The following is a 13,826-nucleotide window of genomic DNA, read 5'->3' as shown; positions in this document are numbered from 1 at the left end:
CTAGTCCAACTCCCTGCTCAATGCAAGCTCTGCCTAAAGAACCCAAGAGAAGTATCTTTCCAGGTGTTGCTTGAAGACCACCAGTGAGGGGGAGTTCACCACCTCCTTAGGCAGCCAATTCCACAGCTGAATTACTCTGACCATGAACATTTTCCCCGATATCTAGCCAGTACCGTTCTACACATAGTTTAAATCTGTTACTGCAACAGATGCCTCTGCTGCCAACCGGAACTGCTCCTGGGTCTTATTTTGAAATTTGCCTTTATTAGTTTTGGGTACCTAAATCTCTCTTTGTATAAGATACAATATGTAAGATTTTGCATTTTACTTTTGACTGGAATTGTTACTTAATTTGGCATGCATGATCTGTTTTCTCAGTGAAACTATATTTTGGTTTTTGTGGCTCTTTATAGTAGACTATTTATGCTACTTTCAAATGTAATACCAGAATGCAATTGGTTTGGTCGTTTGATATATTTCACATATATAATATTAATTTGATACAAATATTGGCCACTGAGGAAGTCTATTTCAACCTGTGTGGTTTTCAGCTGTTGCTTTGAATAAATAATGACATTTATCACAGTTGATTTGGGAGCCTCAATTCAGTATTTTGTTCCCACTAGAGGTTAGCAGCTCTATTCAAGAAGTTTTCCTCCCATATTGGGGTCAGACAGATTACTCAAAGAAAAGACATATTGGTTTCTTTAGTCTTTATTCATACATATAATAGAACTTTTATTATATAGTGTGGATGGATTGAACTGACAGCAATAACAAGCAACCTTGAGTACATTGACATATTTCAGGGTAGTGAGGTTGCAACACTTTCAGGGATGCTGTGACATTTCTAAATGACCATTTTCCATCCATGTGCAAATTGCTGCCTGTAGCACAAAGGTTTCTCTTTTAAGGCTCACCTCTAGCAGATTCCCCCCCCCCCATGTGTGGCCGTTACAAACCACGCATGCACAACTATCCCCTGGGATCTGGGCAGTTTCTCTATGTTAGAGAGTTCATTTAAAAAAAAATTAAGTCTTCCTGGAAGATTATAGGAAAAGACAATGGGAATTCACAGAGCTATGGATTTTTTTTTTTAATAGGATTGTAATTGTGGTAAAATTTAAGATAACAAAAAAGCAGGAGGGGGCAGGAGTGGGGAGATGTATTTGCACTTTAATTTTAAAAGTGTATTTATAGCCACCAGTTTCAGCTTTTGCACAGCCCACAACTTCTTCAAAGGTGGCTTGACGCTACCTATGGAATGCACCCCTCCTACTTGGGTGGGGGAACAGGTATACAATGATCTGTGTGGCCAAGCCTTTGGGGATCTGGAAATCTCTCAGAATTACTATTGATCTTCAGACTAAAGAGATCAGTCTCCCTGGAGAAAATGGCAACACCAGTGGGGTGGGCTCTGAGTAATCTCAGTCCCACTGAGGTCTCCCCTCTAGACAAACCCCACCATCTCCAGCCTCCAACCCTATATCCCTATGAATCTTCTAACCCTGGGTGTAAACTGCACGGAGCTTTTATTCCAACCCCAGATCGATTCAGTCCCTGCCCTCTACACAGAATGCGATTTCCGTTTGGATTTGGGGCGATTTAAATTTTCCTTCTGCAGCAAGGAGGATTGATCCGGAGTGACCCTACCTTTATTGTGCAATGTCTCAGACTGCTGTTAATCCTGAATAAAGAAAGCTCCGTGGTAGAGAACCTCTGATAGGCTGCACCTGGTCATGTGACACGCTAGCCTTAAAGGAGAAGCCCCTAATTTCTCTCAACTTCTGTCGGTCCTGGATTTTTCCTCCCTCCTCTGCCTTTTTCGATCCTCTCCCCCTCCCCTCCAAGAAAAGAAAGAGGCTCCCTGCTTGGCTTCTCCCCCCCCCCTTCAAGAAAAGAAAGAGGCTTCAAGAAAAGAAAGAGCCCCCCCCACCTTCTGAGCCTCCCTAACCACGTGCAGAAGACTTTCCTGTTTTAAATAGGGAGTGGGGGGGGGGAGAGGAAGACCTTTTATTTAGAAAACTACAATCATTCTAGGTCTGCAGTGCTCTCACCTTGCTAGAGAAAAAGCTGGGGGAGGATTCTGCCTCTTAAACATCCTATCGCTCTGGGAAGTGGATGAGCAGGGCTGGGGTTGTCCAGTGACAGGCAACGTAGCCACCAAAGATTTAAGATTTAACAAGGACATTTGCAAAATTGGGCTAGGGAATCAAGGGGTTGTTACTAATATGAATTCAGGAGACATCCTGTTTCCATGCTTGGCTTTCTGGGAAAGTACCACCACAGCAAAAGATCAAAATGCTTGTATTTCCCATTCAGACCATGCAATATCCCAAAATCAAAGCACAGCTTTTGAGGACAGGCATACATAGGGTGTACACAATGAATAAGTAACACAAGTGCATGCTAACTGCACAGAAGCCTATTGGATAGGACACAAATCTGTTTACATCCACGGCACAAAGAGACAGCAATTTTAGATCCCTCGTGACTTCCCCCATGGAATCCTGGGAACTGTTGTTTGCAGAGGTGCCTGAGATCCTGTTGAAAGTCTCAGACTTTGAACATTCACCCCTCCACACACAAATATATATTGACATTGCCCTTTGCCTGCTGTTCATAAAGGAGATATATGAGACACTGTATGTGGCTCCTCCACCCAGAACAGCAGCCCTAAAATTAATTTCAAACGCTCTCCCATTTGATTAGTGGTAGTATAATCTAAAGCATTTCCCCATTGCCCAATATAAATATGCTATATGCTATGCCATAAATACATCCAGTAAAAAAAATACATACAGTCAATATAACATTTTCAATAAAGCCTCTCTTTGTCTTCATGTTGGCTGCATCAACTACATTCTCTTTGCCTTCTACTTAAGACTGAATATTTCCCCCACTCCCACCCCATTTTGGGAGGATCTTTGTTTCCTGATATAACACTAACTTTGCATTCTTAAGCATGTTTACACCCTTTTAAAGACCATTGAATGGCCTTAGAAGGGTGCAGCCCTGCTTAATATGGCGCTGCAAATTATTAAAATGCATGTTTAAAATAGTTCACCCCCACCACCACAAAAATTAATCTGCTTACAGTGAATACAACTCGCATGCATTTTAAACCAGATTGAGGTCAGTAATGTTAAGCGCATGCGCATAGACGTGATACATATTGCAGACACATGCTCGCTAGAGCCCTAGTGTCTATGTGGAACTTCATACAAATGGAAGATCCCATTAATGTTCATGCTGGAGAACAGCATCGTGATAAGCTTGGCATGTGATCAAATACAAGCCCTCCAAGAAAACTGTCAATTGACGCATTAATAGTGGTCAAATGTTGTTAAATACAGTCAAGTAGTTGAAGTATTAATCCATAAATAGTGACCAGCATCAGCTCCCTCCCCTCCCCAAATGCCACCTTCCTCCAGGCACCAGCCCCACATCTCTAGGAACTTCCAAAACTCCTAACCAGGAGAGGACATGGTGCCTGGGCAGAAGGTGCCTACCCCAGAATGGGGTGTGTGATGTTAATTCTGTCAGAGCTGAGTCACAAGGGTAGAGTTGCCACTTTCAGGTTTACCACGGAAAGCACCCAGAATTACTACTGATCTCCAGATTACACAGATCGGTTCAGCTGGAGAAAATGGCTCCCCAATACCCACTTTTCCCAGGCCCCACCCCCAGTTCTCCAGGAATTTCACAAGCTTGGAATGGCAACTCTAAACAAGGGACATCCTTTCCTGTCATTGTTATCCAAGGCAAGGAAAAAGGTAATAATCTTGGCCTCGTGATATAGTCAACAACATTTGACCAGAACCCAAGCATAATTAATAAAATCTGACACGACAACTCTTCTTCAGGCGCATTTGATCCCTCCTATCAAAAGCAGAAACATTCTTTATATATGTCAAATATGATAGCAGCAGCACTTAAAATGTCCTGGACAAAAACCCATCAGAAAGACAGGCAAGGAGGACAGAGCTTGCTCTTTGGATGCGCTGAAGTCTTTTCTACCAGATGAGACTTCTGGTATCCTTGATCTTCACAGCTCTGAAGAGATTTCAGCCCATTCTTCTACAGCAGGTTAGACAGGTCCAATCTGTTCTCTTCCAAGCCATTTGTCCTCCAACACGGGCAAGCCTAGGGTCAGCAGGAACCTGCTGCTTCAGCAATGCAAGGCATGAGACACAAGCACCCACCAGCTGCAGCCCTCAAAGGGTTGGCAGACGTCAAGTCATGCATCTACCACTGTTCAATGAATGCACATGGCGGCAGACCCAAGACTGCATGCTTTGCCGGTGTGCATAACCTCACAAAACCTGACAAACAAATGAATTGCACGGATGCCCGAGAGTTCCTTTGGAACCAATACCCAAACAATTTCCTTTGCATGCAAAGCAAAAGGTAAAAATAATATGATTTGGCATAATGTACTCAGCAAAACACATTCACGATGGCTCTAAACTCCTAGACTTCTCCTTCTGGATTGTATTAGCCCCTATTTCCAGGGCAGGAAACATGAGATAGATGAGAAACTTACAAGTAAAAAAGAAACTGTGTCTCACAATGAGAAAAAAACACCCTTTTTGCAACTAGAACAAGATTTTTGTACACATTTGATACGTATTCACCTAGGTTTGCAATGTGTTGATACCCTTTTCTCAATAGGGTGTGTGTGTATTTTTGTGTTTGCAGAATTTAGTGTTCATTCTAGTAAATGGATGAGAAAGTGGAAATTTGACTGAGACTTGTTAAAACAGGACAATAGTATTTTAAGACAGTGGGTTAGAATCATAAAGATGAGGTACCAGAATCATCTGCCCCCAGAGAGCAACTGAGAGAGGGTAGATTTTGAGCAAGAAAAGGCCAAGGAGAGAAATTATGAACTCGTTGCCCTTTTCTCCTGCCATTCCATCGCTTCAATTCCCAAAGCTGATTCTAGCTTAAAAAAAAAAAGTCTGGGAAAAGTCACCTGCAACCATATGTAATATGTAGGTTGACCCTGAGGGCAGATTATTTTTTAGTTTCACAGAAGTCAAGCTTTTTACATGAAAAATCAAAAAGATACTTCCAGTTTTAATTTGGGGGGGGGATATGATTTAGAATTTACAAGCTTGGAAGATATTATAGTTTGGGAAAGTTTTTTTTTTAATTTAAAACTGCTATTAGGAAATAGTTCAGCATATAATGACCAATTGTATCTGAAGGGATTGACTCTGATTCTAGACACAAGTTCAGCTGTTCAGCAACTTGTTGAATCAACCCAGATAAGGGAAAACAGCAACCCAAGGCTAGTTGGAAAAAAAGAAAAAGAATTATGCAAACTGATCACGCTAAAACCCCCCAGACCTTCTTTCATGCCCTATACCCAGTTTTAAAATTAGAATACAAATATTTATTATTTAGTGCACATTAAGATTAAAAGCAGCATTAAAATACAAGAATCAGTATTCCATTTACAATTTCAATAGTTATGGTGTGACCCAAAGCGTCTTCATCAGAGCTCAAAATAGAGTCCAAATTGTCAAAAACCACCACTCTGTCCAGGGCTGAGATTGAATCCTGTGTGTATCCTCATGCGTGAACCAACAGAAAGTGATTTTGACTCTTTATTGTGAGCTCCGCATCTGAAATCATTATTGTATATTACTGGGAGCTTCACGTTTTGTGATTCTCATGCCACCAGCCAGCTTTTATTGTAATATTATACTATTATAAGCATGCATATATTATAATTTATTTGACCACTGATGAAGGCCCTTGAATTGAAACATGTTTGGTCTATAGTCACACCACGTGCAACCATCGAGACTGTACACACAATATTGCACAGGGTCTGATATTTATATTTTAATGCTGTTTTCTTAATGTGCACTTAATAATAAAGACTGGTATTCTAATTTTAATTTTAAGAATTTGCTCAACCTTTGAGTTCCTGACTTGTTTTCCCAGGTTGGGTTTTTGATCCCTTCTTCTTTTGCATCTTTGCCCAGTTTTGCCAGAATTGAGCCCTCTTGTCTGAAGCAGCTGCAGCTCCCTGGAAACCAAATAAGAGACTTGGCAAACATAACACGAATCCTTTGGGAGACAAGGGGCATGAAAGGGTGAGAGAAGGAACTCACCCGGAGGCCAGGATGAGAGGGGGAACCAGGTAGATAGCCAGGAAGCAATCTGGAAGCACACAGAGGTAGCCCACTGGTTTCCCTCAACAAGAAGTTGTCCATTCTGAACTTGTGCATCAGATCTTAGGAACCACAGGACAATCCATGATGTAGAATTTGCTCTTTGGGTTACCTGATGTCCAGGATGTGAAGAAGTCTGCAATACAATATCCTTGTTTGAACCCCCTGTGTGTCCTTCCTCCTGCTGGCTAACCCAATAGGCTCTGAGCCCCCAATCCCACCAGCTTCTTAAGCATATATCCAAAGCAACCAACATCATTCTAGGTTCTTCTCCACAATGTGTGAGATCATATCTTTAGGATCATCTTTTCCAGCTTGGTGTAATGGTTGAGAGCGGCGGCTTCTAACCTGGCGAGCTGGGTTGGATTCCCCTCTCCTCCACAAGGTGACCTTGGGCTTGCCACAGTCCCATTAGAAGCTATTTTCACAGAGCAGTTTCTCTCAGCCTCACCCACCTCACAGGGTGTCTGTTGTGGGGAGAGGAAGGGAAGGTGGTTGTAAGCTGCTTTGAGGCTCCTTTGGGCAGTGAAAAGTGGGGTATAAAAACCAACTCTTCTTCGTCCCCCTTCATTACCATTCGCATTCAGTAGCAGAAGCCACGCACCACAATGATGAGGGAAATAAGTGTAAGTCACACATTTTCATAATGATGGGCCATTTTGCAAGCCTCGTGGGTCTTCATGCATAATCATCGGGTGCAGCATTTGCATAGCCTAGAGCAGGTGTGACCCAACTGTGGCTCTGCAGATTGCAAGGACTACAATTAACATGAGCCCTTGCGAGCAGCATGCTGGCAGGATCTCATGGTCATTGTAGTCCATGGACATCTGCAGAGCCACAATGTTGGCCACCCCTAGCATAGAGAGAACATTAAACATTAAAAGTGACCTTCCTCTGCAGGATGCAGGTGGATATGAAAATCTTTAAGCACCTCCTCACTGGCTGAGCAGCATTGTGAAGCCCACAAAAAGAGATGGAGAGCATCGTTCACAACTCAGCCTGTGCTGGGTTCTTGGCGCACACTAGGCCTTGCTGGACACATCGAATGAGCTCTTTACGGTTGTCCAGGATGGTGTCAAAGCTCTCCTGCAGCCGGTTTTGCTGGTCAACCACTTTCTGCTGGAGGCTGCGGATCCAGCGGAGCAAGGCCAAGCGGCGGTACATGACCAGGTGGATGTGGTGCTTCTCCTTCTCCCGCTCCTTGAACTTCTTCTTGTCCTGAAGGCTCCGGAAGGCCTCAGCCAGTGCTGGGAACAAGGCCTCAGAAACTGGGGAGGTCCTTTCAGGATCAGCATCAGGCAGCTTTGACTCTGAATGACCTCTCTGGTCTTCAACAGCAACGGCAGGCGCGTCCCAGGCGCTGGCGCCCCCACTATCAGGGCTGTCAATGCTGAGGGAACTACTGGCATAACCATTGTCCTCTAAGGGTGAGCTGGCCACTTTTCCATTCAGATGAATCCTTTCCTCAGCTGTAGTTTTCTCCTGCTCTAAGCCACTGACCTCCGCTCCCTCCGGTGGTCTCCGGATGTCTTCCTCCTCCTCAGAGGCAAGGGACACACCATCAGAGTTCAGGCCCTGGGGGGCACTCCTAGGCCTGCTCTTTGTGTTCTGCCTGTGTAGAAGTGTTGTTTGATTATCTGGTGCCTGAACAGTGTTACCCTCAAGCATCTCTGGTCCCGCTTGACCCAGAATCCCCAGTGTAGTTTGGCTCCAGTTCTCATTGCTGTCGTAGGCCTCCTCAGCCATGAAGTTGAGGTTCTTGTCTGGTTGACTCTCCCTTGCTCCAAGGTAGGCTGTGTCCAGTTGTGAGTTCGCCTCATGGAAAAGTGGGTTGAGGGGTACCTCTGGTTGGCACATGGCAAACATCTGTCCGCCCTCCTGCCTGAGGAAAAGAGAAAGAAAGAAGTACAGGAAAGAAGCGTGTAAGTGACATGCTGGGTCCCTCCTGTGAGCATCTGAATTTCAGCAGATCATCATGAACATCACTGGAACACCTTGAATACCGCTGAATACCCTGCCCCTATGCCATGGAACCGGGAGATCACAGAGTTTCCAGGAGGAGAGAAGGGGGGGGTAGGGTTGGTGGGTATTGTTGAGGCTGTATTTTTACAGTTGATGCAAACCACCTCGAGTCAGCTGCTCTGGGAGTCAACAAACATCATAAATATTATATTAATAATAATAAAGTACCAGCAATCTTTTCTGTGTCTTCTGAAGTCTAATATTTACCATTCTCCTGCTGCATCAGTAAACAGATCAAATATTATCAACTAGCTACCTATTTTTGACAATATTTGACTTCAGTTGGGCAGTCCATGAAGCTAAGCATGTTATTGTACAGGTGGAAGTCTTTCATTTCATTATTTTGTCATGGTATCATTCTTGGAATCAGGGTACATGTGCACGCATGCACACACACAAAATATAGCAGCAGGTATACTCAGATGCGACTCAGAGAAAAATTTTAATTTGTATTTTTCTTAAACAATCACTTTTTCCACTCTCAACTTTTATGAGTAAACATACATTATATATACATACTGTGAGGAAACAGCCTGACAGGTCCTGTTCTTCTTGGTCTCAGGAGATCACAAAATCCTCAAGGCTGCCCTGGTCTCTACCCTAAAAGGCCACCCCGGAATGTATCAGCATCAGTCTACATCAGCTTTTCTCAACTTTTTTAACACTGAGAAACCCCTGAAATATTCTTCAGGCTTCAAGAAACCCCAGAAGTGGCACAATCATGCAGAATATGGTTGGGAAGCACAGCTGTGTACATGGCCACCTGGGGCCCCTCCCCTTCCCACCCCCTCCAGGCCCATCAGTGGACATGGGGGGGGGGAGGTCAACATGACAATATATGGCCATTTCACCCAATAAACATTTAACAAATTCAAAAAACTATATTAAAAATGAATTAACTTCTACCCATTCAGGGAAACCCTTCCAGGGCCATCAAGAAACTCTGGTTGAGAAAGCCTGGTCTACGTAGTAACCACTGCCAACAACAGAAGAGTATTTCCAGCTAGACAGCTCTGAACATCTAGCTCTCTGCATCAGCATTGCCATTTAAAGGTACTCTCTTGACTTGAACTTGCTAACACAAGACAATCTATCACACTTTTGCACTTGAGAATAGAGAGTTCCCCTGCAGTCCCTTCTCTTCATTCATCTTTGGAATGGGCGACCAAATAGGGATGGTGTGTTTAGTGAGATCACACTTGGAGCATTCAAAATATAAGGAAGCGTAACAAGCAAATAAAAAGAGTACACATGGTCTGTTCAAGCATCAGGTGGACTAAAGATAGAAACAGTGAATGCTGCTACCCTTAAAACCATCACTAACTTAGTTCACAGTTGGAATTTCTATCATTATTCCTTGACACATGGGCAAGATAGTCTTTCTTGGCTTGCACCCATCTAAGAAGATGAATGAAGAGAAGGTTCCTTCTCATGTCCTGAGAATTTAAAATCTCATGTTGGGAGTGAACCCTCAGGGTTCAGTCCCAATCTTCCTACCCCCAAAAGGAAGACAATACAACAAAACCTTTTGGTTTTCCCAGTCTCTGCTCTTTAAATGCGGAAACCTAACAAAAGTGTTAATGGTAAACCTTTTACTCCATATATTCACCCATGTATATAAATTCATAAATATAAATCAATAGCCTAAGCTACTCAATTAAAGTCCCCATCCTATGACCCACTAGCAAATACACAAAACGAGCAAGGCTAGACGACAGATGAGCCTTCCCTGGGAGGTAGTTCCATAGGTAAGGTATCACCTCTCCATTGTGGCCGTCCACCTTCCTGCAGCAGGTGAGGGCATACAAAGAAAGACCCTTCTGGAAGATCTTAATTGATCTTAATTGATGGGTAAGACAGTAAACAGTAAACAGAGAAAGAAAACCTTTTGATACCTGGACACATAAACACATGAAACTACCTGATAGTGAATCAAAACACTGGTTCCTCGAAGTCATAGAATCAAAGAATCATAGAGTTGGAAGGGACCTCCTGGGTTATCTAGTCCAACCCCCTGCATTATGCAGGACACTCATAACCCTATCGCTTGTCCACTGTAACCTGCCACCCCCTTAAGCCTTCACAGAATCAGCCTCTCTGTCAGATAACTATCCAGCCTCTCTTTAAAAAGTTCCAAAGATGGAGAACCCCCCCCCCCAAGGAAGCCTGATCCACTGAGAAACTGCTCTGTCAGGTACTTCTTCCGGATGTTTAGATGAAATTTCATTTGAATTAATTTCATCCCATTGGTTCTGGTCCATCCCTCCGGGGCAAGAGAGAACAACTCTGCTCCATCCTCTACATCACAGGCTTTTAAATACTTGAAGATGGTTATCAGATCCCCTCTCAGTTGTCTCCTCTCCATGCTAGACAGACCAAGCTCCCCCAACCTTTCTTCATATGTCTTGGTCTCCAAACCCCTCACCATCTTTGTTGCCCTCCTCTGGGCAAGCTTCAGCTTGTCTACATCCCTCTTCAACTGGGATGCCCAAAACTAAACAGTCACTAATATCTATTCTGATTAGGCCACAGGCAGAGAGGTCTTGAACTTGGGACCTTCTGCATGTGAAGCAGATGCTCTACCATTAAGTCATGGCCCCTCCCAGTTAACGCTTTTACAGGCAGTGACCAGTGAGCTCCCTGGAAGCAAACAGATAGCCAAAGGAATTCTTTCAAAATTGGCATGATTGTCAACCAGCCCCAGATATTAACATGGCTATCCTACTGTGTACCAATTTAAGCTTCCAGACATTTTCAAGGCAATGTCATGTAGAGTTCACTGAAATGATCCATTTTGGATTTAAATTTTTTTGCTCTGTGAATTCAAAATGTGTGGGGCTGTCTCCGGTCGTCATCCACCTGACATCTGACTTTCAAGTACCCCCATCCAAATGCACTTGGGACACTGACTCTTAGGATGCAGTGGTGGAAAAAGTCGTCAAGTCACACCGAACTTATGTTGATCGTGTAGGATTTTCAAGGAAAAGGCAAACAGAGCTAGTCTGCCATTGCCTATATTTATGTAGCAGCCCTGGATTTCCTTGGTGGTTTCCTGTCTGAATACCAACCACGGCCAACCCTGCTTAGTTTCCAAGATTTGTGGAGATCAAGCCAGCCTGGCCCATCCATATCAGGGCACCTCAGGGAGTATCCCTACAAAAATTGATGTGCGTCCATTAAAAAGTAGAGCATGAATGCATCCCATTTTTTTCCAAATGTCTAATCTGAGCATTGTACAGCTACACTAATGAGCCAACTGGGTTCAGCCAACACCATGGATCATTCTGATTTGCTTAGTATAATGCTCTCAGTTGAAAAGCTGGATTGTTTGGATGGTGCAGGGTTTTGTGAGGCTGTGAAGTTATCGGGTACAGTGTCAAGCTGGGATGGCCACTGCAGTATAGTGGTTAAGACTGCCAGATTAAGATCTGAGAGAGACAGGTCTGAAACCCTACCCTATCCTAATCTGTAAGCCTACTGGGTGACTTTTGGCCAGTCACACACTCTAAGCCTGGGCTACCTCACAGGGTTGTTGTGAGGACAGAATGGAGAAGAGGCAAAGGATATAGGTGATTTCAGGTCCATGGGGGGAGGAAGGTGGGGTATAAATGAAGTAATAATAACAGCAACAACAACAATAGGCCCTGGGAAATTTGGGTTGAAAACCCTACTTTGCCAGGATGTTCACTGGCTGACTTGGGAGCAGACACAGTCTCTTAGCATAACCTACCTCGCAGGATTGTTGTGAAGATAACATGGGGAAGGGTAGAGCCGTTTACTGAACCCAGAGCTTCTTGAAGGAAATATAATAGCAGAATCTGGCTAAAATACCCACACAGAATGCCTGCCCCTTTTAAACAGCCATTTCAGTGGCAGTCACATCTCTGGCACTGAAATATAAGCAAATGACCATAATGCGGGCATCTAATATATTCCTTATTTTAAAAATACATACCAGATCTTTTTAAGAGGGCAGTATCTGACAACTGACTTTTTTCTTTAAAAAAAACAAAGGATGTCAGCAGTTGAAGACACCGCCCTAAACCGGTTTGCTGGGAGGGCAGTATAGAAGTTAGATAAATAAACCTTGGCGAGATTTGGCCAAAAGTGTGGTAGAAATTGATGGGGACCCCCACCCACCCCCAGATCAGCTTTTCAGGGCATCTCCTGCACTATGGTGCAGAGGAAAAATATTGAGGACCTACCTTTGCCAATCACAGTACTTCCCAAAACTGCTACATTTCCATCTGCTCTAAGCAGCTTAAAGCACCAACGGTGGGGTGGGGGGGGGCTGAAAGAGGAAGGGGTAAGCTGCTAGGGGGACAATTGAACAGATGGTTACGAGGCTTTAGGAAACACAGCATTTCAAGCAGATTCCTAAACAGAGAGGGAGAGAGCGCCAAGCAGGCTTCTCAGGCGCAGCCCAGCTGATTCCTGGACACTCAGAGCAGGAGCAAGCCAAGAGGCATGGAAAAACCAGAAAAGGGGGGGGGGGGAGAGGCTTCCTTTTCCAGTGCCCATTATTATCCTCGGCACTGCCCGCATACCATCCATCCTCCATCACACCCCGTGGCTCTCGAGGAGATGCTAATCTGGGAAAGGAAGGAGTTGCTTTCTGCCTGCAAAGCCCACCAAGCCAAATGCGGCGGCGGCGGCGGGAGCAGAAAGGAGGCTCTTTCCAGCAGCCCCCGTCAACCCCAGAGGTGCGTGGGGACGCGCGGAGGCATCCATCGGCACAGCATGCCTTCGGTGTGCCCCGGGAGGAGGGGCGCTCGTCGCCTCCCTCCCTCCCTCTGCTCCTGGCCGCAGCAGCCCGTGCCGAGCGCTGCGCAGGACCGGCCACTCACCGCCGCTGGAGTCTCGCAGCAACCCAAGGGCGGCTGGGCTGGCGCGGCTGCCGTCGCCGAACTGGTGGAGAACGGAAATGGCAGGAGGCGAAGGGAGCGTCACGCACTGCCCACTTCCTAGAGCAGCCAAGGCCGCTGCTGGCACCGGGCGGGGAGGGAGGGAGAGGCCGCCGGGCAAGGAATGGCGCGCGCCGCAGCCACGCACTTACGCGCGGGAAGGGCGGCGGCATGGGAGGCAGCCACGCGGATGGCCTCCGGGGAGAGAGCCTGGCCCGTTCCCAATGGCCCCACACCTGCGCGGGGAAGCTACGCTGACCCAGCCGCAAGGGGCTCTCCCCTCCGCGGTAATGCCTTCTCCTGGCCACCCTGTTAGGTGAGGCTGGCCCGAGGTCGTTCACATGGGCCGCCCAGAATCCTCGTCGGATACTCTAACCCAGGGGTAGTCAAACTGCGGCCCTCCAGATGTCCATGGACTACAATTCCCATGAGCCCTTGCCAGCATTTGCTGGCAGGGGCTCATGGGAATTGTAATCCATGGACATCTGGAGGGCCGCAATTTGACTACCCGTGCTGGTCTTACCCAAGGGTGGCCACACTGTGGCTCTCCAGAAGGCCTGTGACTACAGTTACCATGAGCCCCTGCTTCCATGGACATCTGGAGACCCATAGTTTGGCCAGCCCTGCTCTAACCGTTATACCTCCTTGACCAATGGGAGCTATCAGATGAATTGTGTGGCTGGCAGAAGACAAGGCAGAATTGTTATTGGAG

At 45.5% G+C, this 13,826-nt stretch overlaps 1 protein-coding gene across 2 annotated transcripts; it reads right to left on the bottom strand.

Moving 5' to 3' along the window:
• Positions 1-698: 698 nt before the first annotated feature.
• On the bottom strand, positions 699-13,230 carry C5H1orf216 (chromosome 5 C1orf216 homolog). 2 transcript variants are annotated; one of them, XM_077337567.1, is made up of 2 exons: positions 13,058-13,230; positions 699-8,070 (listed from the first exon to the last, which is right to left on the bottom strand). In XM_077337567.1, exon 2 carries the CDS (start codon positions 8,052-8,054, stop codon positions 7,176-7,178), a length of 879 nt encoding a protein of 292 aa, XP_077193682.1. In that variant the 5' UTR covers positions 8,055-8,070; positions 13,058-13,230; the 3' UTR covers positions 699-7,175. The 2 variants fall into 2 exon arrangements, with proteins under 2 accessions (XP_077193682.1, XP_077193683.1); XM_077337568.1 differs by having other exon boundaries at positions 699-8,066.
• Positions 13,231-13,826: the final 596 nt, after the last annotated feature.

Source organism: Paroedura picta, chromosome 5 (genome assembly GCF_049243985.1).
Source record: "Paroedura picta isolate Pp20150507F chromosome 5, Ppicta_v3.0, whole genome shotgun sequence".
Taxonomy (NCBI): domain Eukaryota; kingdom Metazoa; phylum Chordata; class Lepidosauria; order Squamata; family Gekkonidae; genus Paroedura; species Paroedura picta.
The sequence above is the reverse complement of the archived record's forward strand: the minus strand, read 5'-3'. Positions and strand labels throughout refer to the sequence as shown.